Raw genomic sequence first — 25,278 nt, 5'->3', positions numbered from 1 at the left:
ATTTTGGAAGCTGAGGCAGGAGGATTACTTAAGCCTGAGAGTTTGAGGCTGCAGTGAGCTATGATCATGCCACTGCACTCCAGCCTGGGCAACTGAGCAAGACCTCGTCTCTAAACAACGAAAGAAAGAAAAGAAAGAACATCTGTAGCTGCCTTGGAGAACAGGGATTGTGTAGGGCTGGGATGGAGGGAACAAGAAGCACAAATAGGAAACTGAGGCAGCATCCAGGCTGAAGATAATTGGACCACTGTGGGGTGTAGGAAAACGGACAATTTGGAACTGTTTCAGAGACACTGAATCCACAGGATGAAATGCTGGTGATGAAGGGAAGAGAAGATCCTTAGGGTCTCCCAAGCTTCTGGTCTGTGCTCCTGGGCTGCCCTGACTGAGCCTGGGAGGCTGGTGGAGAGAGGCAAGAGCAATCAGCCGGGTGCCCTGTCCCTAAGCAGAGGGTAGAACGGGGGACTGGCGGGTGTTGTGTAAGTTTATTTTTTCTTTTTCTTCGTTTTGTTTGTTTTTTTAAGACGAAGTCTCACTCTTGTCACCCAGGCTGAAGTGCAGTGGTGTGATCTCGGCTCACTGCAACCTCTACCTCTCGGGTTCAAGTGATTCTCCTGCCTCAGCCTCCGGAGTAGCTGGGGTTACAGGCAGCTGCCACCACGCCCGGCTAATTTTTGTATTTTTAGTAGAGACGGGGTTTCACCATGTTGGCCAGGCTGGTCTCGGACTCCTAACCTCAAGCAATCGAGTTCGACCTCCAAAACAGAACTGTCATATGTCCTATGAGGGGATGACCTCCTGTGCAAGGGGCCGGATCCCGGGGCTGCCCTAGGCCGGCTGCAGACTTGCTGTGTGGCCTCCAAACAAGACCTTGCCCTCTCTGAGCCTCAGATTTTCCACTTGTAAAATAAAGACCAATAACGTTCCGGTTACAGGCTTGTGGGGGGTCATCAAATGAGCCCTGCCTGGGCGATGAATAAACGTTGGTCGCTCCTTACCCTTTACCACTGACTCTCAGGGGGAAAGAGTGGCGCCTGTCTCTTTAAATTATGCAAATGGATGCGGGTGGCGTAAAGGGGGGGACTATTAAAAAGATCCTGGTCTTAGGCTGGACCAATCAGCGCGCTGGGCTGGCGGAGACGGCCGCCTAAATGGCCCAATGGGGGACTGCGCGGGATCAGAGCCCGCCCTGCCTCCTGGTGCCGTCGCGGGGGTGGGGACTTTGTAGGCCACGCCCAGGAGGCGGAGCCAGTCGGCAGCCGCGCCGCAGCCGCGGAGGGAGGGGCGGGGCGGGCTCGGGTGTCAGCGACCGAGCCGCAGGTGGCGGCGAGCGCGGGGCTCGGCCGGAGCTCAGGAGGTGAGTGTTGCCCCCCGGAACCCCCTGGGACACCCTGGCCCGCGCAGCCTCCCACGCGCACCGTGCCCTGCAGCCCCGGCGGCTGCGGAGGGCAAAGGCGCGGCGGGACGCGAGGGATGGAGAGCAGGGGTTGGGGGCTAAGCGGTGGGCGCCCCGGCTTCTTCACCAAGTGGTAATCGGGGGTCCGCAGGCGGCAACGGGGACCGCTCCCCAAATCCACCGTCTCCTGGCGTAGAACCGAGCGTGCACGGGGGCGGTGACGACGCGAGACCCCTCCCCAAATCCTTTTATTCTAAGCCTAGGTCTGGGTTCTGGGGCTGCAAAGATGGGGGCGCCGCTCCCCTTCCAGCCTGGAACCCTGGGCGGTGGCCGAGATGGGGACCACCCGCAAATTCCCTCTTCCCAGCTCCGGCCTGCAGACCACCGGGGACCGAGGATGAGGTACCCGCTTCCCTTTTCCTCCACTGTGAACCCCTCTCCAGGCCTGATGGCTGGAGGAGCTGGAGGGTCACCTGGCCCCTCCTCTAATCTGCCCCATCCCAGTCCCCCACCTCAAGGATGGGGTGGGAGGCGTTTCACTGGCATCTTCTGTGCGGACCCCAAGGTTGGAATTTTGGGGAGGAGGTCAGTGTGGGGTCCCCTGCCTGGCACGGTTTATCCAGGCCAGGCCTTGAAGGGCCTGGAGCCTGGACTTGGGGGGGTCCCTCTCTTACTGAGGGGCGGGGTGTACAGCTAGCATCTGTTCCTGGGGATTAAAATAAATCGAGGTAAATTAGGATCTTGCCAGAGGCTGGCTGTGAGTGGGGTGCGGAGGAGGTTTGGGTGGTGGGGGGCCCCTCCATCTGCCTTGGATCCCCCGAGTCACCTGCCCCAGCCGCAATGGGGACCAGGAGGCAGAGTCGAATGGACCTGCTTCACTGGTGACCTTGGGCAGGTGACAGCGCCTTCCCAAACCTCGGTTTCCTCTTTTGAAAATTGAGGTTGGGAGCTTCGGACCCTGCATTTTACAGATTCTGAACTCACCCAGCCCACATTTTGTCTGATGGTGATTCACTCTTTTGCTTAACATGTGGGTGGTTTGGGGTCAAGAGAGTATTGGGTTTGGAGACCCTCCCACAGTGCCTTGCTATCCTCTGAGCCTCAGTTTACTGCACTGCAAAATAGGTTGATGATGACACTCTGATATTGGGGCTGGGGGCATGGGGGCAGGGAGTAAAACATAGGACCAAGCTGCAATCATTGGGACGGGGCATCACCACCCTGGTCTCACCAGTGGGGCCACCTAGGGCACACCCTGACCCACATACCATCACCCACACCAGGGGCGAACCTGTTCTCGGGCGAGGTCCTGGGCAGGAGGAGGTGGGAGTTGCCAGGCCAGCTCATGCCCTGTCCCTTGGAGCCCCCTCCCAGTGGTGGGCACAGGGCTGGGAGTCTGACACCCCCAGGTTTGAATTTGCCCCTACCTGTGTGTGTTTTCACTTGGTCCCTTGGTTTGTTCTTCTGTGAAATGGGCTGAATTCCTCTGGGAGGATGAGAGGAGTCTGTGGGAGGAGGAAGCTCTGTAAATACAGACATGATCATTATGATATTAATGACAGCATTAGTGCTCTTTAAATCGGGTCACAGCTGACCAGGAGGAGGGAGGGGAAGGGGGAGTCCACCAAGGGCATTGCCGAAGGAGACTCTAGCACCTGGGAAAGTTAGGCATACAGTAGGCATTCGATAGATGTTTGCCAAATGAAGTGAGGAAGAGGGAGGAGACCCATGGGGAGAACAGAAAATTCCTGAGAATCCCTGGCTCAGATCCCCACTTGGTGGCCTGAGTGTGTGACCTGGGGCACGTGCCTCAGTTTCCCCATCGTGGTGCTGGTCGAGATAAGACCCTGCCTTGAGGTGCGGTGGTGAGAATCAAGCCAGATTGTATAAGTGATCGCAGCCCAGGTGGCTAAGCCAAGAGGGGAGACATGACATAGTGGGTCATGGAAACAGCATGGTACCTGCCTGAACCAAGTGACCGGTCCGTGGGAAGGATGAGGAAACCGCTGCTACTGGCCCTACTGTACATTCACTGGGGTCCGAGAGAGAGAGGGAAATGGCAGATCCTGCTTCCCAGGATCCTGGAAGCCAGATCCTGCTTCCCAGGATCCTGGAAGCCAGATCCTGCTTCCCAGGATCCTGGAAGCCAGATCCTGCTTCCCAGGATCCTGGAAGCCAGATCCTGGAAGGTCAGGAGTGGCCCAAGGTCACCAGGCAAGACGTCAGTGGCTCTGGACACCCAGCCAGGCACCACTCAATTCCCAGAATGGGAGCTCGGGTCTTGCCTTTGTTGCTGATGTGGTTCCTGCTTTGTTTTAACTGTTCTGGGGCTGCTTACATGTCTCAGCCCCAGGTTTGCAAGACTTGGTGCCGGGAAGGCAGGATGGGGGCCTCTGAGTCAGCTGGCAGTGTGCTGTGTGACCTTGGGCAAGTCTCTGGCTGTCTCTGGGCTTTGTGCTGGCGCTGTACAGGCTGGGAGACTTGGGTTCTAGCAGGGCTGACTTCTCCATCAGACCCAACAAGCCCGATGTCTCAGGCTCACAGTGCTTTTAGGGGTCCGTAGGTTGATGTTTTCACTTCTTTTAAAATCCGAAGGGAAAAAAAATGAACTTTTGGGTTGAAGGAAACATTTTTGTGTGTAATATTAATATATTCATGTTTATGCCAATGTAATTGGCAAATATAGTTTTGTTTTGTTTTCAAGACAGAGTCTCTGTCGCCCAGGCTAGAGTGCAGTGGCTGGATCGCAGCTCACTCCTCTCTCTCTCTCTCTCTCTCTCCCCCAAGTAGCTGGGACTACAGGCATGTGCCACCACGCCCAGCTAAGTTTTGTATTTTTAGCGGAGACGGGGTTTCACTGTGTTGGCCAGGATAGGTTTGATCTCTTGACCTCATGATCTCCCCGCCTCGGCCTCCCAAAGTGTTGGGATTACAGGCGTGAGCCACCGCGCCTGGCCATGTCTTCCCCTTTCTGAGTGCATTTCCCTCTCTGAGCCTCAGTTTGCCCCCTCTGGGAAGCGGGTATCGGCCTACCTCGGGATGGCAAGATGTTGAATGCCTGGGCTAGGGTTGGTGCTCACTTATTTCCCAATTGTTGTCATGATTAATATTTGTTCGGTAAGAACAGCTCCAGGTTCAGGCTGGGGGGGGGGGCTCTAGGTTCAGGTGCCTCTTGTTTACTCACCCATGGCCTATGTGGTTCCAGGGAGGTCCCACGGGTGCTGATTGGGCGGGGGAGGTAAGGTGGCGGTTGGATGGTAGGCGGGGCGGGGTGAGCTTCCTGTCCCCCCCATGCACACAAGCCTCCAACTTGGTGCTGACGGAAGTGGCCTCGTGGCTGTCTCCTGGCGCCTGCCCCATCAGACGGGGGCCCCATCCCACTCGCTACCCTGTCCGGTGAGTTTTAGCCCTGGCCAGTAGATACCCATCATCTCTCCTTGGCCCCCCTCAGGAACAGAGGGGAGGCCCCCTCTGCCCGGAACCTGGGTTTCAGGAGAAGTAGCAGGTGTCACTTCCTGGGCTGGCCAAAGCCTGATGGGGCCACCCGTTGCCCTGCCCCCCATCCTCCATTCCAGCTGTGAGTGGTGGTTTGGGTTGGGGGGGCGACAGAGGGGGCTTGGAAACCCAGAGAGCCACGCGTGATGGTTTCAAACAGGAGGTCATTGGCAGACAGACCAGGGGCAAAATCACAGTCAGCCGGGACCCATGACTGATCGCTTTGTGCCTCAGTTTCCCTCATAAAGTTGGGGTTGCATCTGAGGGCATGACATGAAGCTTGGATGAGCAGAGGCGTGTGAATAGTTAGGTACAGGGTCGCACACATACTGGTGCTCCGTGTATATCTGTTTGCCAGAGGTGGGGTGAGGCAATCTAATTGAAACTGTAAAAACAGTAGTGAGATTCTTGGTTTCTGGGGAACTTGGGCTCCTTGGTTCCTGGGATCTTCTAGAACAATGTTGGCGGCAGGGCTTTCTCATCTGTGTCATCCATTACAGCAGCCACCAGCCCCATGTAGCTACTGAGCCTTGGAAGAGAGGCTGGCACAGCCGAGGAGTTGGGTATATAATTTTATTTATTTATTTATTTAATTAATTAATTTATTTATTTATTTATTTTTTTTTTTTGAGACGGAGTCTCACTGTGTCTCCCAGGCTGGAGTGCAGTGGCGTGATCTCGGCTCACTGCAAGCTCCGCCTCCCGGGTTCACGCCATTCTCCCGCCTCAGCCTCCCAAGTAGCTGAGACTACAGGCGCCCGCCACCACGCCCGGCTAGTTTTTTGTATTTTTAGTAGAGACGGGGTTTCACCATGTTAGCCAGGATAGTCTCGATCTCCTGACCTCGTGATCCACCCGCCTCGGCCTCCCAAAGTGCTGGGATTACAGGCTTGAGCCACCGCGCCCGGCCTAATTTATTATTTTTAAGACAGAGTCTCGCTCTTTCACCCAGGCTGGAGTGCAGTGGTGCGATCTCGGCTCACTACAACCTCCGCCTCCCAGGTTCAAGCGATTCTCGTGCCTCAGTCTCCCAAGTAGCTGGGACTACAGGTGTGTGCCACCACGCCCTGCTGATTTTTATATTTTTTTGGTAGAGATGGGGTTTTGCCATGTTGGCCAGGCTGGTCCCGAACTCCTGACCTCAAGTGATCCACCCACCTCAGCCTCCCCAAGTGCTGGGATTACAGGCGTGAGCCACTGCGCCCAGCCAATTGTATTTAATTTTCCTTGGTTTAACATTAATACAAAAATTAAGGCCGCGGTGGTGGCTCATGGCTGCAATCCCAGCACTTTGGGAGTTCCAGGCAGGAGGATGGCTTGAGCTCAGGAGTTCGAGACTAGCCTGGGCAACACTAGTGAGACCTAGTCTCTACAAAAAAAAAAAAAATTAAATTAGTTGGGCATATAGTCCCAGCTACTCAGGTGGCTGAGACGGGAGGATCACTTGAGCCTGGGAAGTCAAGGCTGCAGTGAGCTGTGATCGTGCCACCGTACACTCCAGCCTAGGTGACAGAGCAAGACCCTGTCTCCAAAAAAAATTAAAAAATTAAAAAAAAAATACAAAAATTCAGGTGTGAGCCTGTAGTCTCAGCTACTCAGGAGGCTGCTATTCAAGACTCCCTTGAACCTGGGAGGTCGAGGCTGCAGTGAGCTATGATCGCACCATTGCACTCCAGCCTGGGCAACAGTGCGTGACCCTGTCTCCGAAAAAAAAAAAAAGAAAAATTAAGTCACCACATGGTGCTAGTGGTTCCCATGCCAGTCAGCAGAGCGCTAAGAGATTTGGAGATGCTTAGGGTCCTGGTCATGGACAGAAGCTAAGAAATGATATGGAAATTTAGGGCTTTTCCCCTAGGGATGTCAGTGTAGCATGGTCACCACCCTACCCCCGCCACCAAACTAGGTTTCCTAAGGGGCTGCAGAGGGGACTGAAGGTTTTCAGGGGCCCTGTCATTAACCAGTGCAGGGTTGGGAATGTTTGTTGAAACAAATAATTCCTTGCCCAGTGAACTCCTATTCATGCTTTAAAACCCCAACTCCCATGAGCCTTCCTTTAGTCTAGGCTCTTTTGGACCTTGTCCCTCCATCTGGCCCAGCCCTGACCATGCAGGACGGGGGGATCTATGTCCAGCTCTGTCTCTCTAGACTGGGGACTCCTGCAGGGCCAGGCCCAGGGCTGAATCAACTCAGGGACCCTGACATTGTCCTAGTCTGGGTGAGCAAATGGGAGCTCTTGGGTGACTCACAGAAGTCCCGGGATTGGAGGCTCAATGATAATGGGTCCAATTAAACTAACTTTCTTCTCTTCTCCTCTCCTCTCCTCTCTTCTCTTCTTTCTCTCTTTCTTTTCTTTTCTTTACTTTTCTTTTTTTTTTTTTTTGAGACAGGGTCTTACTCTGTCGCCCAGGCTGGAGTGCAGTGGCGCCATCTCAGCTCACTGCAACCTCCGCCTCCCAGGTTCAAGCGATTCTCCTTTCAGCCTCTCGAGTAGCTGGGATTACAGGTGCCCACCACCACACGTGGCTAATTTTTGTATTTTTAGTAGAGACAGGGTTTTACCACTTTGGCCAGGCTGGTCTCGAACTCCTGACCTCAGTGATCCACCTGCCTCAGTCCCCCATAGTGCTGGGATTACAGGTGTGAGCCACCACTCCTAGCCTAAACTAACTTTCAAGATTAGGTAAACTGAGGCACAGCGAGGGGCAGCCTTGCCCAAGGTCTTGCTCAGTCCTTTCCTGGGAAGGCCCCGGGAGCTTCCCCATCCTGTGGTCGCGGGTCCCTGTCACTCCTGCCGCTGTGCCTCCCAGGCTCCCAGCTGCTACCGAGCTGCCTGTGGGGTCATGAATTATGGATGAGGCCTGCAGGCTCCAGTGACAAGCCTGGCCTCTAGAACATGCCAAGGACACTGCCTGTGCATCCCCTGCCAGGCGGCCTGACCCAGCCTTTTGTGCAGAAACACCTGGGTTTCCCCAGCAAGATCCCTTCTAAGCATTCCTTCTTATTTTGCAGATGGGGAAACTGAGGCACGGAGCTGGACAGTGACTCAGACACCAGGTGAACACTGGCTTTCAAGGGCAGGGTTGGGACTCATGGGGGCAGCAGTGCCAGCTGGGTCGTCACAGTGAGGAGTGAGCTCTGACTCCCAGGAGGGTGCATAAGGTGGGGACTGTCCTAGAGGAATTCAGAAGACCCCAAGGGACCCTCAGGGACACTTCAGGGACCCCAAGCCCTATGTGGCTGATGACAGCCCCTGCATCTATTTCTCTTCAAACCTCTTCCTGCAGGAGCCGCCTGGAGTGGAGTCGAGAGCTCAGGTCTGGGCTCAGCCAGTCCAGAGTACAAATCTACTGTCCCTTCCTAGCTGTGTGATCTTGGCAAGTGGCTTCCCCTCTGGGGGCGGGGAGGGCTCAGTTTTCCCATCTGTGAAGTGGATCAGAGTTTTCCTGCCAAGGTTAGGGGTCATCCAGCACTGCTCCTACCCACTGCTATGAACTCTTACACATACCTAAAAACCCCACATTCCATGCCCCCTCCTCCAATCTAGACTCCCTCAGCTCTTGTCCCTCCACCTAGTCTAGTCCTGACTCTGTGGAATTGGGAGCATCTATGTCTTGTTCTGACCCCCTCTGCTGGAGCTACTTGGGACCAGCACTGGGGCTGAATTATCTCAGGGGTCCTGGCATGCTCTTAGCATTGGAGCTTTCAGTTCCTCCTTCGTCCTTTCTCTCCTTCCTCTACAGGGAGGGACTTTCCCCCCATCAAGCCCACACTGGCAATGACTCTGTAGCTCAAACTTGCCTCTCTCTTCAGACAGGCACTGGACGGGGCCTGCAGGGGTCTCCACAGAGACCATCAGGATGTCGTATTTTGGGGAGCATTTTTGGGTAAGACCGACTCTTATTTTGGCGGGGGATGTTGGCAGGGCTGCAGGGACTTTTATGGAGATGGGGGGACTGGGTGAGTTGTGGGTAGAGTGTTGGACAGGTAGATGGTCTGCAAGGGATGGAAGTTAAAGTGGGAAGAGTCAGGCTGGGTTTGAATTCACACTGATCCCAGACCTCACAGGCCTTACGACCTTGGGCAAGTCATAGCTTGTGTCACAGGGAGACCAAGGCCCAGAATGGGAACGTCTAGGCAACCTGAAGTTGCCCCATGAAAAAGTGCAGAGTCAGTGCTCAAACCCAGGGCCAAACTGAACTTCTAGGACCCAGGGTCATTCCAGCCAGGGAATTTCCACCCCCTTCCCACCCTGGAGAATTAGGGGGTTTTCCTGACCTGGCCTCTCATGGCCTGTGCACCCCTCCACTGTTCAGGCTGGAGATCACCTACTGTAGCCCAAGGGATGCTGAGTGAGACAGATTTGTTTTCATTCATTCATTTCCTCTCTCCCTGCCACTGTGACCTCATCCCCAGCCAGCCCTAGGAGATGCTGGGGCCTCCGAGAGAATCCATCCCAGCCCCAGCCCCAAGGGAGGAGTCCTCAGTCTAGGGGACCCAGAGCCAACTTAGACACCTTCAGAGCCAGCTTAGACACCTTCAGCCCTGCAAGACCAGGGCTGAACCCAGCCTTGGGGGTCCTACAGTGGGAACCAGGACACAGAATCGTGTTTGCTGTGGGACAGCCTGGGCAAAAGACCAGAGGTGTGACATTGAGTGGCAAGTTCGGGGAACAGGGACTTCTCTTGCAGAGCCAGGCTAATGGGGTGCCACAGAGGATGGGTAAACAGGGGAGGGCCCAGGAGTCAGGGAAGGACCAGGTCAGAAAGCCCCTTCCCCAGTTGCAAGCCCTGAGCTTGCAGGGAGGAAGCCTGTTGCTAGGTGACTGGTTGCCCCTGGCAACAATCCCCACTCCTGCCCTTGCTCCCTCCCCAGCTGGGGCTCCTGTTACTGGCACTTGCTTTCTTAAAGGGGCCGCACTCCCTTGCCACCTGCAGGGGTGTGACCTCCGCCCTCTCTCCAAAGGTCAGACTCCTCGATTTGCCCCTGAAAGGCTGTGTGACCCCAGCAAGGGGCTACCCTTCTCTGAGCTCCTGTTAGTACTGCTGTGTAATGGAGGTGATCATTTGAGGATCAGAAGTTACCCTCATTTTGGAACCCTGACAATGGCACCTACATTTATTTTAAATCCCTTTTAATTGTGTGAGGCGTGCAGGCTCGCTACAGAAAATTCAGATCAGCAAAGAGAAAATAGAAACCGCCCCCGACTTCCCCACCCCACCCAAAGATATCCTGGTAGAGAATGGTTAAGAGCTTTGAGTTCAGGATTCGAACTGGGCTCTGCTGGAAGCCCTGGAGCAAATGGCTTTGTCTGCCTGAACCTCCGTTTCCCCATCTGGGAAAAAGGGATGAAATTCCTGCACCGCCACTCCCACCCCATGCACCCCATGCACCCCCAGACTCAGGGAGGCCTTCTGTCACTGTCAAGGTTTCTTTTTATCAGTTGCTGGTATTGAAGCCGCCACAGAAGCCTGTTTCTTTGCTGGGTGATGCCGGGGCCCTGATGGCTCAAAGGAGGTTCTCATCAGGGGAGATTAAACCAGACAGGGATGCCCAGTCTCATCGCGCCAGGGCAGGGCTGAAGCATAAAGTGTACTAGGGAGTCATGGGGGAAGGGTGAGCAGGGGAAGGACATAAATAAGCTCTGTTACAAAGACCACACTCTTGGCTGGGCACAGTGGCTCATGCCTGTCATCCCAGCATTTTGGGAGGCCGAGGGGGGCGGATCACCTGAGGTCAGGAGTTGGAGACCAGCCTGGTCAACATGGCAAAACCCCATCTCTACTAAAAATACAAAACTTAGCTGGGCATAGTGGCACGAGCCTGTAGTCCCAGCTACTTGGGAGGCTAAGGCGGGAGAATCGCTTGAACCTGAGAAGTGGAAGTTGCAGTGAGATTGTACTACTGTACTCCAGTCTGGGCGATGGAGTGAGACTCTGTCTCAAAAAAAAAAAAAAAAAAAAAAAAAAAACAAAAACCAAAAAACCGTTTGGCTGGCACTGAAGCAAGTCTGAAGTCTTGAAGTTCTGGTGGGAGAGACAGACCTGAGACAGCCCCTCCTAGGACCCTCGGCTGCCAGCCCAGTCCAAGGGAGGCAGACGCCGCTGGGGGTTTGCCAGGTCTGGGAAACGGGCCAGTAGTTGGCTCTGAGTCAGACCCAGATGCTGGCCTGGGCGGTGGTGCCTGGTGCAGCCTCACCCGAGGATCTCCTGGGGCCAGCACTGTGCCAGCCTCAGCCCAGCAAGACCCTTGGGAATTGGGTGCTGTTGTTGTCCCCACTTGTCACACAAGGAAGGAAACTGAGGCCAGAGAGACGAAGTCACCAACCCAAAGTGACCCTGTGCATATAAGGCGATTGGACACTTGAACTTTGAAAGTACAATTCTAAACACAAGAAGAGAGAAAATATAGGTGGCGCACGGTAGCTCACGTCTGTAATCCAAACACTTTGGGAGGCTGAGATGGTGGATTGCCTGAGCCAAGGAGTTTGAGACGAGCCTGGGCAACATAGCAAGACCCTGTCTCTACTAAAAAGACAAAAACTTAGCTGGGCATGGTGGCGTGCACCTGTGGTCCCAACTACTTGGGAGGCTGAGGTGGGAGGATCGCTTGAGCCTGGGAGGTGGAGGTTGCAATGAGCCAAGATATCACTGGACTCCAGCCTGGGTGACAGAGTGAGACCCTGTCTAAAAAAATAAAAAATAAAATAAAAAATAAAATATATTCCTGGCGAGCTGGAGGGAGCAACAGTGAAGTGGGGAGGGGGGTTGAGCAGAGTTAGGGAAGTTTTTAGAGCAGGTGGCAATGACCCTTGAGAAGTGGAAGGATGTGGATGGGTGGAAGGAGATGGAGACTGGAGAGCTGATGGTGGGAATAGCCTGGACAAAGGTGTGGTGGTGGAAGGGCACTGCCTGTCTTTGCTATTTGCTGTTTTGTGGGTGAGGCTAAGAAGAAGCTAGGAAATGAGGCTGGAGTGGCAATTCCAGGCCATGGACTTGAACTTCAGCGTCTGGTGGGCAATCGGGACCCATCGATGATTCTAGAATGAAGTGTGACCATTGGGAGATTTGGGGTTGAGGCTGACCTGGGTCTGCCCCAATCTTGGCTTCAGTTTCTCCATTGATGCAGCAGGAAACGCTATCTAGCAGTGACTTCTGGCTTTAACCTTCAAGCTTCTGGCCAAGTGTGATGGCTCACGCCTATAATCCCAGCACTTTCGGAGGCTGAGATAGGAGAATTGCTTGAGTCCAGGAGTTCGAGATCAACCTTGGCAACATAGTAAGGCCCTGTCTGTACTAAAAATCAAAAAAATTAGCCGGATATGGTGGCACGTGCCTGTGGTCCCAGCTACTTGGGAGGCTGTGGTGGGACGATTTCTTGAGCCCAGGAATTTGAGGCTGCAGTGAGCCATGATTGTGCCGCTGCACTCCAACTGGGGAGACAGAGCGAGACCCTGTCTCAAACATAGAAAAATATATATAACATTCAAGCTTCCAGGTACCTGGGAGGGTGAACGGCAGGTTGGAGGAGGGCACAGGAAACTACCATTTATGGAAAACCGGCCAAATGCTGCCAGAGGGATGACTTCACTGATGTGTGTTGGGACTTAAATGGCATCAGATCCCTCCACAAGCCTTCTCTTCCAGTATTCTTACAAGACCTGATTTGATGCTAAAATGTCCCCAGTTCCATCAGACCCCAAGACCCCAGCTGATTACCTTTTTTTTTTGGGGGGGGTGGGACAGAGTCTCACTCTGTTGGCCAGGCTGGAATGCAGTGGTGGGATCTCAGCTTACTGCAACCTCTGCCTCCCTGCTTCAAGCAATTCTCCTGCCTCGTCCTCCCGAGTATTTGGGACTACAGGTGCCCACCACCACGCCTGGCTAATTTTTGTATTTTTAGTAGAGACAGAGTTTCACCATGTTGGCTAGTCAGGTCTTGAACTCTTGACCTCAAGTGATCTGCCCGCTTCAGCCTCCTGAAGTGCTGGGATTACAGATGTGAGACACCACACCCATCTAGTCATTGGTTTTAAAGTTGTAATGGTGAGTTTTAAGTCCAAATCTAAAGGTGTCCAATCCCAACAGCGGGCACAGAGGACCAGGTCTGCAAGGGGTGGAGAGAAGTGGGATTAGAAGGTGTGTATGAGGCCAGGTGTGGTGGCTCACACCTGTAATCCCAGCACTTTGGGAGGCCGAGGCAGGCAGATCACTTGAGGTCAGGAGTTCGAGACCAGCTTGACCAACATGGTGAAACCCTGCCTCTACTAAAAATACAAAAATCAGCTGGGCATAGTGGTGGCATGTGCCTGTTAAAGAAAAAAAAAATCCCCATGTTTAATCTATATTGGTCTTGCTTTTATCCTCTTTAATATCCTCAGTTCTATTAATTTTGTTTATTCTTCTTTGTTTTCTGTAGTCAGTCATATAATGTGGTCTCAATCCTTTTTCTTATCTTACTGCATTGGCCAGCACCTCCACATCAGCATTAAATATTAGCCATGATTTGAGGCATTCCTGCTTCATCCTGAAATATGTTGTGTCTCCTGTTTTACCACCCCCTTTTTTTTTTTTTTTGCAACGGGGGACAGAGTCTTGTTATGTCATCCAGGTTGGAATGCAATCGCACAATCTCAACTCACTACAACCTCTGCCTCCCAGGTTCAAGAGATTCTCCTGCCTCAGCCTCCGAATAGCTGGGGTTATAGTCATGTGCCACCACTCCTGGCTAATTTTTGTATTTTTAGTAGAGATGGGGTTTCACCATGTTGGCCAGTCTGGTCTCGAACTCTTGACCTCAGATAATCTGCCTGCCTCGGCCTCCCAAAGTGCTGGGACTACAGGCGTGAGCCACCTCGCCCAGCCTGATTACCATTTTTAATGGACAGCTTAGTAGTGTTCAGGCATGATGCCCTTCCCAGGTGACAGAATCTGGCTGGCATTAAGATATAGTTGTTGCCTCATTTTCTCCTACTCTTTTCATGCGGCAAAGGGTCCCAATTTTCCATCGAGAGTGGCAGAAAAAGTTGCCCTTTTACATAAATGTCTTTGGGGGAGAAACATAAGCAAATTTAAAACAAATGCTAACTATTAATAACTAATGTTACAAATTAGCAAAAGCTAGAGTTGCCTTTGGGGCTTTGGGGAGCATTGACATGGATTATGTTGCTGCTTGTATCATCCCCATGTAAGAGGCGGGTGTCTCCCAGGCTGTAGGGTAGTGATATGATTTTGGCTCATTGCAATCTCCGCCTCCCGCGTTCAAGCGATTCTCCTGCCTCAGCCTCCTGAGTAGCTGGGATTACAGGCACCTGCCACCGTGCTTGACTACTTTTGCATTTTTAGTAGAGACAGGGTTTCACCATATTGACCAGGCTGGTCTCAAGCTCAAGACCTCAAGTGATCTGCCTGCCTCAGCCTCCCAAAGTGCTGGGATTACAGGCGTGAGCCACCGCGCCCAGCTTCCCTGCCCCATCTTAATGAGGAGCTGCTAAAAGCTCAGAGAGGGGCAGTGACTTGCCTGCGTCACACAGTGCAGCCCTAGCCTCCTCCACCATGACAACCCCAGAAATTGGAGTAAAGAGATTTTGTGCAAGGCATTCTCAGGCACCAGGGTAGAAATGCTCAGTTCCTACTGGCACTAGCAGGTAACAGCAGAATCATTTGCTCATTTTTTCGACAAACTCAAATGCCCTTTCTGTCTCTCATTCTGTGCTGGGTTTTGCTGGGTCCTGGGAGAGAACTCAAACCTGGACCCTACTTTGGGTTCTCATAGAGGGAGTTTCCATGTTGACAAGAACAGAAAACACAACTACAGTGACTTAAGCAATGGGGACTGTATTGGCTTTTAAGATCGAATGATTATGGGGGAATGTGGCTTTCAGGGTTGGTTTGATCCAGCAACTTGATTCAACACACCTTTTTTTTTTGTAGCTATTGTAAATGCGATCACTTTCTTGATATCTTTTCAGCTATTTTATTAATGGTGTATAGAAACGCTACTGATTTTCATATGTTGATATTTGTATTTTGCAACTTAACTGAATTTGTTCATCAGTTCTAGGAGCTTTTTGGTGGAGTGTTTAGGCTTTCCTATACATAAGATCATGTCACAAAGAGAGACAATTTGACTTTTTCTTTTCGTGTGTGTGTGTGTATATATATATATATATTTGTTGTTTTGTTGTTGTTGTTGTTGTTGTTGTTGTTTTTCTTCCCGAGATGGAGTCTTGCTTTGTTGCCCAGAGCTGGAGTGCAGTGGCATGATCTTGGTTCACTGCAACCTTTGCCTCCTGGGTTCAAGCAATTCTCCTGCTTCTGCCTCCCAAGTAGCTGGGATTACAGGGGCACGCTACCATCCCTGGCTAATTTTTGTATTTTTAGTAGAGACAGGGTTTCACCATGTTGGCCAGGCTGGTCTCAAACTCCTGACCTCGTGATCTGCCTGCCTCAGCCTCCCAAAGTGCTGGGACTACAGGCGTGACACACTCCAATTTATTTTTATTTTTATTTCATTCATTCATTCATTCATTCATTCGAGACAGTCTTGCTCTGATACCCAGGCTGGAGTGCAGTGGTGGGCTCAAGCAATCCTCCTGCCTCAGTCTCCCAAGTAGCTGGGATTACAGGCACGCGCCACCACGCCCGGCTAATTTTTGTATTTTTAGTAGAGACGGGGTGAGCCACCGCGCCCAGCTGAACACACATTTTTTTTTTTTTTTTTTTTTTTTTTAATACAAAAGCCCTCTGGTTCAGCTTCTTTCTAAGGTTCGCGGTTTCCATTTGACTTACAATATCCCCTGTGGCCATATAATTCCTCATTTATGGAAAGACAGAGAAAAGGGGAGGAGACTGAGACAGAAAATGGCAGAGAGACTCAGAAAAACAGAAAGAGACACAAAGACAGAAGGAGACAAAGACACAGAACAAATGAGATTCCTCCCCAGCAACTACGGGACAAAAAGAAAATCCCAGGCTTCTCTCTGATTGGACAAATTTAAGGTCCATAGACAATCCTATGGCCCAGGGGAAATACAGCAAGCTGATTCGCTCAAGTCTGAACGAGTCCCTACAGCCAAGGGGATGGACTTCTGCTCCTTGGCCACGCCCCCGTTGCTAAGCAACTGTGATGCCCTCTCCATTCTTTCTCAGTCTCTACTCCCATCCACTACAGGGCGAGAAAAATCATGGCTTTGAGGTCCTGTACCACAGCGTGAAGCAGGGGCCCATCTCCACCAAGGAGCTGGCGGAATTCATCCGGGAGAGGTGAGGTCCCCAAGCCCCATCCACCAGGGGCCACGCCCACCACCCTGTAGTCACGCCCACCTCATGGTTACGCCCTGGATGGTCCGCGGCTAGATCCCTGGGGATTCCAGAAACCAGAGTGGCTAGGAGATCCTGGAAATGACCGATTCTCAACCCTGTCAGCCCCATATCTCCTTTTAAACAACAATCACCTGATTTCTAAAGCTCCCCTCCTCAAAAGAGGATGATATAACCTGCTCACAGTGGGAATTTTTTTTTTTTTGGAGACAAGATCTCGCTTTGTTGCCCAGGCTAGAGTGCAGTAACCCGATCATAGCTCACTGCAGCCTCGAACTCCTGAGTTCAAGGGATCCTCCTACCTCAGCTTTCCGAGTAACTGCGACTATAGGCATGTACCACCACATCTGGCTTTTTTTTTTTTTTTAACAGAGGTTTGCTCTGTTGCCCATGCGCAGTCTCGGCTCACTGCAACCTCTGCCTCCCAGGTTCCAGCGATTCTCCTGCCTCAGTCTCCCAAGTAACTGAGACTACAGGTGCCTGCCACCACGTCTGGCTAATTTTTATATTTTTAGTAGAGACGGGGTTTCACTGTGTTGGCCAGGTGGGTCTCAAACTCCTGACCTCAAGTGATCTGCCCGCCTCGGCCTCCAAAAGTGCTGGAATTACAGGCGTAAGCCACTGCACCCTGCCTTTTTTTGTTTGTTTGTTTGTTTGTTTTTTAGAGACAGAGTCTCACTTTGTTGCCCAGCAACATAGCTGGGCATAGCTCACTGCAACCTCGACCTACCAGGCCCAAGCGATCCTCCCACCTCAGGCTCCTGAGTAGCTGGGACTACAGGCGTGCACCACCATACCTATCTAAGTTTTAAAAAATTTTTTTGTAGAGAAGGAGTCTCGTTATATTGCCCAGGGTGGTCTCGAATCCCTGGGTTCCAGTGGTTCTCCTGCCTCGGCCTCCCAAAGTGCTGGGATTACAGGCATGAGTCACCATGCCTGGCCTACTACTGTTGTTAATAAAATATATTACGTAAGAAAAAATCTTCTATGAATTTTCAAAACATCCTTCAGAGGGTTGTGTCATCACCCCATCATGGAAAGCCACGGTTCAGGTGTTTAAGATGGGGAAACTGAGGCCCAGAGGAGCAGTGCCTCTCTCAAGGGTGTCTGAAAGCTTCTTCATCTTTTTTGTTTTTGAGATGGAGTCTTGCTCTGTCACCCAGGTTGGAGTGCAGTGGCACGATCTCAGCTCGCTGCAACCTCCACCTCCTAGGTTCAAGCGATTCTCGTGCCTTAATTTCCCGAGTAGCTGGGAATTACAGGCATGCACCACCACACCTGGCTTATTTTTGTATTTTTAGTAGAGACGGGGTTTCACCAAGTTGGCCAGGCTGGTCTTGAATTGCTGACCTCAGGTGATCCGCCTGCCTCTGCCTCCCAAAGTGCTGGGATTACAGGCGTGAGCCACTGTGCCCGGGCAGTTTCTCCATCTTTACCTCATTCTCCTACCCAGGGCAACCATCGAGGAGACCTACTCCAAGGCAATGGCGAAACTCTCCAAGCTGGCCAGCAATGGGACCCCCATGGGGTGAGTGGGGTAGGGGTCACCAACGTGGGGACATTGGGAGCCTCCTCCTTGGTGGACATCTCTTCACACTCGGGGCATGTAGAATAGAGTGTCATCCATCTCAATTATGGGGCTAATTGGATAGAGGAATATATATCATTCATTTACACACTAGCTTATTCATTCCACAAATATTTATTGAGTGCCTTCTGTGTGCCAAGCACCAGCAGCAACCCAGACAGATAAAACCCCAGTCACCTTCATGCAATGTACATCTGGGTTGCATGATGAGACAGATGTTAAACACACACAAAAAAACATTATTTTTTTGTGGGGTGAAAAGTGCTGGGAAGGGGGCCAGGCACAGTGGCTCACGCCTGTACTCCCAGCACTTTGGGAGGCTGAAGTGGGCAGATCACCCGAGGTCAGGAGTTCAAGACCAGCCTGGGCAACATGGCAAAACCCCATCTCTACTAAAAATACAAAATTAGTCAAGTGTAGTGGCGGGCGCCCGGAATCACAGCTACTCAGGAGGATGAGGCAGGAGAATCGCTTGAACACGGGAGGCGGAGGTTGTAGTAAGCTGAGATTGTGCCACTGCACTCCAGCCTGGGCAACAAGAGCGAAAACTCTGTCTCAAAAAAAAAAAAAGGATGCTGGGGAGGGAATGAAATAGGACTATGAGAGGTTGGGCACTTTCTCACGGGTGGGCCCGGCCTCCCTGAGCTGAGACCTTAATAGAAAGGGGCTGGTAGGCGGGGTACGGTGGCTCACGCCTGTAATCCCAGCACTTTGGGAGGCTGAGGCGGGTGGATCACAAGGTTGGGAGATTGAGACCATCCTGGCTAACACTGTGAAACCCCGTCTCCACTAAAAAATACAAAAAAAAATTAGCCGGGTGAGGTGGCGCAGCCTGTAGTCCCAGCTACTTGGGAGGCTGCGGCAGGAGAATGGCGTGAACCTGGGAGGCGGAGTTTGCAGTGAGCCGAGATCGCGCAACTGCACTCCAGCCTGGGCAATAGAGCGAGACTCCATCTCAAAAAAAAAAAAAGAAAGAAAGAAAGAAAAGGGCTGGCCATGGGGATGTCTGAGGGACAGAGACCAAGGCAAGTGGCTCAGCCAGTGCAAAGGCCCTGAGTTGACAGGCGTGGCATGTTTAAGGAAGAGTGGGGAGGTTGGCGTGGCTGCAGGGGTTGGGCAATGAGGAAAGGAAGTAGGAGGGGAGATGGCAGGGCGAGGCCTCAGGGGCCTGACACACTAATGACTCTATATGAACCTTGTGCCTGGGTGCGGTGGCTCACGCCTATAATCCCAGGATTTTGGGAAGCTGAGGTGGGAGGATCACTTGAGGCCAAGAGTTCAAGACCAGCCTGGGCATCATGGAGAAACCTCTGTCTCTACTAAAAATGCAAAAATTAGCCGGGCATGGTGGCATATGCTTATAGTCTCAGCTACTCAGGAGGCTGAGGTGGGAGGATGGCTTGAGTCCAGGAGATTGAGGCTGCATTGAACCATGATTACACCACTGCACTTCAGCCTGGGTGACAGAGCCAGACCCCGCCTCAAGAAAACAAAAACAAAACACATAATGTGGTCCCGATGGCATTTGTAATTTTCTTTGTGGCTGCTATGAGGCAAAAAGTTCTGTGGGGAGGGCAGGAGTGGAGGCAGCAGGAGAAGGCAGGGGGAAGGCTGGACAGGGCTTCTGCTGAGTGGGGCAGGCCAAATTGACTTGATTGGGGCATATGGTGTCTTAGCCACTCTTTTTTTTTTTTTGAGACGGAGTCTCCGTCTGTTGCCCAGGCTGGAGTGCAGTGGTGTGATCTCGGCTCACTGCAAGCTCCGCCTCCCGGGTTCACGCCATTCTCCTGCCTCAGCCTCCCAAGTAGCTGGGACTACAGGCGCCTGCCACCACGCCCGGCTAATTTTTTGTATTTTTAGTAGAGACAGGGTTTCACCATGTTAGCCAGGATGGTCTCGATCTCCTGACCTTGTGATCCACCCGCCTCAGCCTCCCAAAGTGCTGAGATTACAGGTGTGAGCCATTTTATTTTATTTATTTATTTATTTTGAGATGGAGTCTCGCTGTGTCACCCAGGCTGGAGTGCAGTGGTGCAATCTCAGCTTACTGCAAACTCTGCCTCCCGGGTTCAAGCGATTCTTCTGCCTCAGCCCCCTGAGTAGCTGGGATTACAGGCTCCCTCCACCACACACAGATAATTTTTGTATTTTAAGTAGAGACGGAGGTTTCACCATGTTGCTCAGGCTGGTCTCGAACTCCTGACCTCAAGTGATCCGCTCGCCTCGGCCTCCCAAAGTGCTGGGATTACCAGGGCCTGAGTTTAAATTCCAGCCCTGATGTTCATTTGTTGAGGGGCCTTGGGATGACCTATAGAGCTCCCTATGCCTCAGTTACCCCATCTGTCACAGGCCCGCCTCTTACGGCTGCAATGGAGATTAAATGAATTAGTATGCATTCATGTTTAGCAGGGATCAGCGCACAGCACATACCTGAGCCAGTGCCAGCGCTGTCCCGGGGTGGGGTGAGCCTGATAAACCCTGGGTGTGACCTTGCCTGCCCCCAGGACCTTCGCCCCGCTCTGGGAGGTCTTCCGCGTCTCCTCCGACAAGCTGGCGCTGTGCCATCTGGAACTCACACGGAAGTTACAGGATCTCATCAAGGACGTTCTCCGCTACGGCGAGGAACAGCTCAAGACGCACAAGAAGGTGTGTGTCGTGGGCGCCGCCCAGCGGCTGGGAGGGTGTGGAACACCAGCAGCTCACAGGACCCCAGATCTTCTGGGGCCTTAAAACCTGCGGATGTGGCCGGGCGCGGTGGCTCACGCCTGTAATCCCAGCACTTTGGGAGGCCGAGGCGGGCGGATCACAAGGTCAGGAGATCGAGACCACGGTGAAACCCCGTCTCTACTAAAAATACAAAAAATTAGCCGGGCGCGGTTGTGGGCGCCTGTAGTCCCAGCTACTCGGGAGGCTGAGGCAGGAGAATGGCGTGAACCCGGGAGGCGGAGCTTGCAGTGAGCCGAGATCGTGCCACTGCACTCCAGCCTGGGCGACAGAGCGAGACTCCGTCTCAAAAAAAAAAAAAAAAAAAAAAACCTGCGGATGTGCGCCTCGGATAATTCTGTTAATTCCACAGCGTCAAGCCCAGGGTCTTACGGACCTGAGTATTGTTGAATTTCAAATTTGCAAAATTCCAGACCAGGAGTTAGCACACTGGCCCGCGGGCCACATCCAGCCCACCTCCCACCACCAGTGTTTGTACAGCTAAGAAGGGTTTTTTTTTTGTTTGCTTGTTTTTGAGAGACGGGGTCTTGCTCTGTCACCCACGTGCAGTGGCATCATCAGAGCTACTTGCAGCCTCAAACACTTGGGCTCAAGCGAACCTCCTTCCTCAGCCCCCACAGAATAACTGGGACTACAGGTGCACGCCACCGTGCCTGGCTAATTTTTAAAAAATGTTTGGGCCCAGTGCAATGACTCATGCCTATAATCCCAGCACTTTGGGAGGCTGAGGCGGCAGGATGGCTGGAGCCCGGGATCCTCCAGGAGTTTGAGACCAGGCTGGGCAACATAGGGAGACCCTGTCTTTACCAAAAAAAAAAAAAAAAAAAAAAAAAACCCAGGAATGGTGGCACATGCCAGTAGTCCCAGCTACTCAGGAGGCTGAGGTGGGAGGATCACGAGCATGGGAGGTCGAGGCTGCAGTGAGCCATGATCGCGCCACTGCACTCCAGCCTAGGCAACAGAGAAAGAACCCGTCTCAAAAAAAAAAAAAAAAGAAAAAGAAAGAAAAGAAAAAAGAAATGGGTTATCACTAGTTTTTACATTTTTAAAGGTTTAGAAAAAATCTAAAGAAAATAAAATTTCAACACGTGTGAAAATTATATGACAGTCACACATCAGTGCCAGTAAATAAAGTTTTATTGGCACACAGCCATGCCCATTGATGTGCCTGTCATTTGTGGCTGTTTTGCACTGCAGTGACAGAGTCAAGTGTTTATAATAAGCCAAACACATTTTCTATATGTCCCTTTACAGAAAACATTTGCCAACAGCTGTTCTAAAGCATTGGAAGATACAGATATTCATTTTTACTATTTTTACAGTCTTATAAACCTAGAATCTTGGAAGAACCGTCTTAGACTCTTAGAATTCCACAATATTCAAAACTTATAATTGTAGAATCATAGATGCATTGCCTTTACAGAGTTCCGAAATCCACATATTTTAACTCCTGTTTAAAAAGGGAGTTGGTAATACTTTGTTTTTGTTGTGTTTTGTTTTTTTGAGATGGTGACTCGCTCTGTTGCCCAGGCTGGAGTGCACAATCTCAGCTTACTGCAACCTCCGTCTCCTGGATTCAATAAATTCTCCTGGCCGGGCGCGGTGGCTCAAGCCTGTAATCCCAGCACTTTGGGAGGCCAAGACGGGCGGATCATGAGGTCAGGAGATCGAGACCATCCTGGCTAACACGGTGAAACCCCGTCTCTACTAAAAATATAAAAAACTAGCCAGGCGAGGTGGCGGGCACCTGTAGTCCCAGCTACTCGGAGGCTGAGGCAGGAGAATGGCGTAAACCCGGGAGGCGGAGTTTGCAGTGAGCTGAGATCCGGCCACTGTACTCCAGCCTGGGCCGCAGAGCGAGACTCTGTCTCAAAAAACAGAAAAACAAAACAAAACAAAAAGAAATTCTCCTGCCTCAGCCTCCCAGGTAGTTGGGATTACAGGCGTACACCAGCATGCCTGGCTAATTTTTTGTATTTTTAGTAGAGACAGGGTTTCACCATGTTGACCAGGCTGGTCTTGAACTCCAGAGCTCAGGTGATCCACCGACCTCGGCCTCCCAAAGTGTGGGATTACAGGCGTGAGCCACCGCACCTGGCCTTGCTAATTTTTAAATTTTTTGTAGAGAAGGGGTCTTGCTAGCCAGGAGCGATGGCTCACACCTGTAATCCCAGCACTTTGGGAAGTTGAGGCAGGCATATCACTTGAGGTCAGGAGTTCCAGACCAGCCTGGCCAACATGGTGAAACCCTGTCTATACTAAAAATACAAAAATTAGCCAGACGTGGTGGCACGCATCTGTAATCCCAGCTACTCAGGAGGCTGAGACAGGAGAATGACTTGAGCCTGGGAGGTGGAAGTTGCAGTGAGTTGAGATTGCGACACTGCACTCCAGCTTGGGTGACAGAGTGAAACTCCGTCTCAAAAAAAAAAAAAAACAAAACACGCACACACACACACACACACACACAAAAGGGTGAGTTAAGCAACACAGTCTGCCACCGTTTGTCATAAAACATGGGTTAGAACAAGCATCTTTATCCATATGCAGATTATTTCTAGAGACGTATCACAGTAATAATTGGGGACTTCTAGGCTAGAGGGCCCATATATGGGAGGCATTTTCCTGGCTTAACCCCTTACAACTTTCAGAAATATGAACCATGTGTAAATAGTACTTTTTTAAAAAGTGAAAAATATTTTGAAACGAAAAACATACAGGCCGGGCATGGTGGCTCACGCCTGTAATCCCAACACTTTGGGAGGCTGAGGCAGGTGGATTGCTTGAGTCTAGGAGTTCGAGACCAGCCTGGGCAATGTAGCAAGACCCCATTGCTACTAAAAACACACACACAGGCCAGGCACAGTGGCTCACGCCTGTAATCCCAGCACTTTGGGAGGCTGAGGTGGGCAGATCACCTGAGGTCAGGAGTTTGAGACCAGCCTGGCCAACATGGTGAAAGCCCGTCTCTACTAAAAATACAAAAATTAGCCGGGTGTGATGGTGGGCGCCTGTAATCTCAGCTACTTGGGAGGCTGAGGCAGGAGAATCGCTTGAACCCGGGAGGCAGAGATTGCAGTGAGCTGAGATTGTGCCACTGCACTCCAGCCTGGACAACAAGAGCGAAACTCCGTCTAAAAAAAAAGAAACAAAACACACACACACATAGAAAAAGACTAGCGCTGGCATGAAGTATTTGGGAGGTCAGGAATTTCACAGTCTACCCACGATCTCCTCTCCTATCCCTGCAGTGCAAGGAGGAAGTGGTGGGCACCTTGGATGCTGTGCAGGTACTCTCGGGCGTCAGCCAGCTCCTGCCCAAGTCCCGCGAGAACTACCTGAACCGTTGCATGGACCAGGAGCGGCTGCGGAGGGAGAGTACCAGCCAGAAGGAGATGGACAAGGTGGGCTCACAGCAGGGGGTTCTGAGGAATTTGCCCCGGGGCAGAGGGGCTGCCTGATCAGAGAGTGGAAACACATCCCAGAGCGACCGTCCTGGAACCTGTGGGTGATCACACCCTGGGTACCCCGAGGAGTCCACCTGCCAGGTGATGGGGCCTGGGGGACGCCCCCTGAGTGTCCCCCTTCCATCCCCATTTCCTCCCTGGGCTTTGTAGGCAGAGACTAAAACCAAGAAGGCGGCAGAGAGCCTGCGGCGCTCAGTGGAAAAATACAACACAGCCCGAGCTGACTTTGAGCAGAAGATGCTGGACTCGGCCCTGGTAAGAACCAGGCATCTGTACCTTTAAGACCCACACATGCCTTTGCCCTGGAGGTTATGGGCCGCAGAAATCCCAGGCAGGGTGTGGTGGCTCACACCTGTAATCCCAGCACTTTGGAAGGCTGAGGTGGGCGGATCACCTGAGGTCAGGAGTTTGAGACTAGGCTGGCCAACATGGCGAAACCCCGTCTCTACTAAAAATACAAAATTAGCCAGGTGTAGTGGCAGATGCCTGTAATCTCAGCTACTCAGGAGGCTGAGGCGGGAGAATCACTTGAACTGGAAGGCGGAGATTGCAGTGAGCGAAGATCCAGCCACTGTACACCAGGTTAGGCGATAGAGTGGAACCCTGTCTCGAAAAAATAAAATAAATAAATAAAAGCAGATTGGAATCTCAGGATTAGGAATCAGAACTTTTTTCAAGCTACAAGTGATAGAAACTTTCATTCAAACTGACAAGGTGTACATAAAGAGAAAGAACAAGGCTAGGCACGGTGGTGGCTCACACCTGTAATCCCAGCACTTTAGGAGGCCAAGGCGGGTGGATCACGAGGTCAGGAGATAGAGACCATCCTGGCTAACACAGTGAAACTCCGTCTCTACTAAAAACACAAAAAATTAGCCGGGCGTGGTGGCGGGCGCCTATAGTCCCAGCTACTCAGGAGGCTGAGGCAGGAGAATGGCGTGAACCTGGGAGGCGGAGCTTGCAGTGAGCTGAGATTGCACCACTGCACTCCAGCCTGGGCGACAGAGCAAGACTCTGTCTCAGAGAAAAAAAAAAAAAAAAAAGAACAAACCAAAATAAAATTTTAAAAAACTGACATGCTCAGGGAACTGAAAAGTTTTATTTTTGAGTTGTGGAGGTTTCAGTTATAGCTGAATCCAGGTGCTCAAATAGTGCTGGCAGGAAATTGTGCATTTCTGCTTTTTTTTTTTTTTTTTTTGAGATGGAGTCTCTCTGTCGCCCAGGCTAGAGTGCAGTGCCACAGTCTCGGCTCGCTGCAACCTCTGCCTCCTGGGCTCAAGTGATTCTCCT

General features: G+C 51.8%; 2 protein-coding genes across 7 annotated transcripts in view; one reads left to right on the top strand and one right to left on the bottom strand.

Moving 5' to 3' along the window:
* The window catches only part of BST2 (bone marrow stromal cell antigen 2), a 365,601-nt gene extending 360,917 nt beyond the window's left edge, over positions 1-4,684 (bottom strand). Inside the window, exon 1 of the mRNA XM_050769826.1 lies at positions 4,681-4,684. The gene's annotated coding sequence lies outside the window, so the exon portion shown is untranslated. The remainder of the gene's footprint in view (positions 1-4,680) is intronic.
* Positions 1,261-25,278, top strand: part of FCHO1 (FCH and mu domain containing endocytic adaptor 1) — a 41,227-nt gene continuing 17,209 nt past the window's right edge. Inside the window, exons 1-9 of one of the 6 annotated variants that reach the window (XM_050769502.1) lie at positions 1,261-1,357; positions 7,901-7,945; positions 8,176-8,265; positions 8,702-8,775; positions 16,061-16,152; positions 17,663-17,737; positions 20,302-20,443; positions 23,773-23,925; positions 24,139-24,243. In XM_050769502.1, the coding sequence (XP_050625459.1) occupies positions 8,749-8,775; positions 16,061-16,152; positions 17,663-17,737; positions 20,302-20,443; positions 23,773-23,925; positions 24,139-24,243 (594 nt within the window). In that variant the 5' untranslated portion in view covers positions 1,261-1,357; positions 7,901-7,945; positions 8,176-8,265; positions 8,702-8,748. Of the gene's footprint in view, positions 1,358-4,691; positions 4,793-7,900; positions 7,946-8,175; positions 8,266-8,701; positions 8,776-16,060; positions 16,153-17,662; positions 17,738-20,301; positions 20,444-23,772; positions 23,926-24,138; positions 24,244-25,278 lie in introns of those variants that run through there. The other 5 variants (XM_050769508.1, XM_050769503.1, XM_050769504.1 and 2 more) reach the window with 5 other exon arrangements.

Source organism: Macaca thibetana, chromosome 19 (assembly GCF_024542745.1).
Source record: "Macaca thibetana thibetana isolate TM-01 chromosome 19, ASM2454274v1, whole genome shotgun sequence".
In the NCBI taxonomy this organism is placed as follows: domain Eukaryota; kingdom Metazoa; phylum Chordata; class Mammalia; order Primates; family Cercopithecidae; genus Macaca; species Macaca thibetana.
This window is presented reverse-complemented; position numbering and strand designations above follow the sequence as displayed.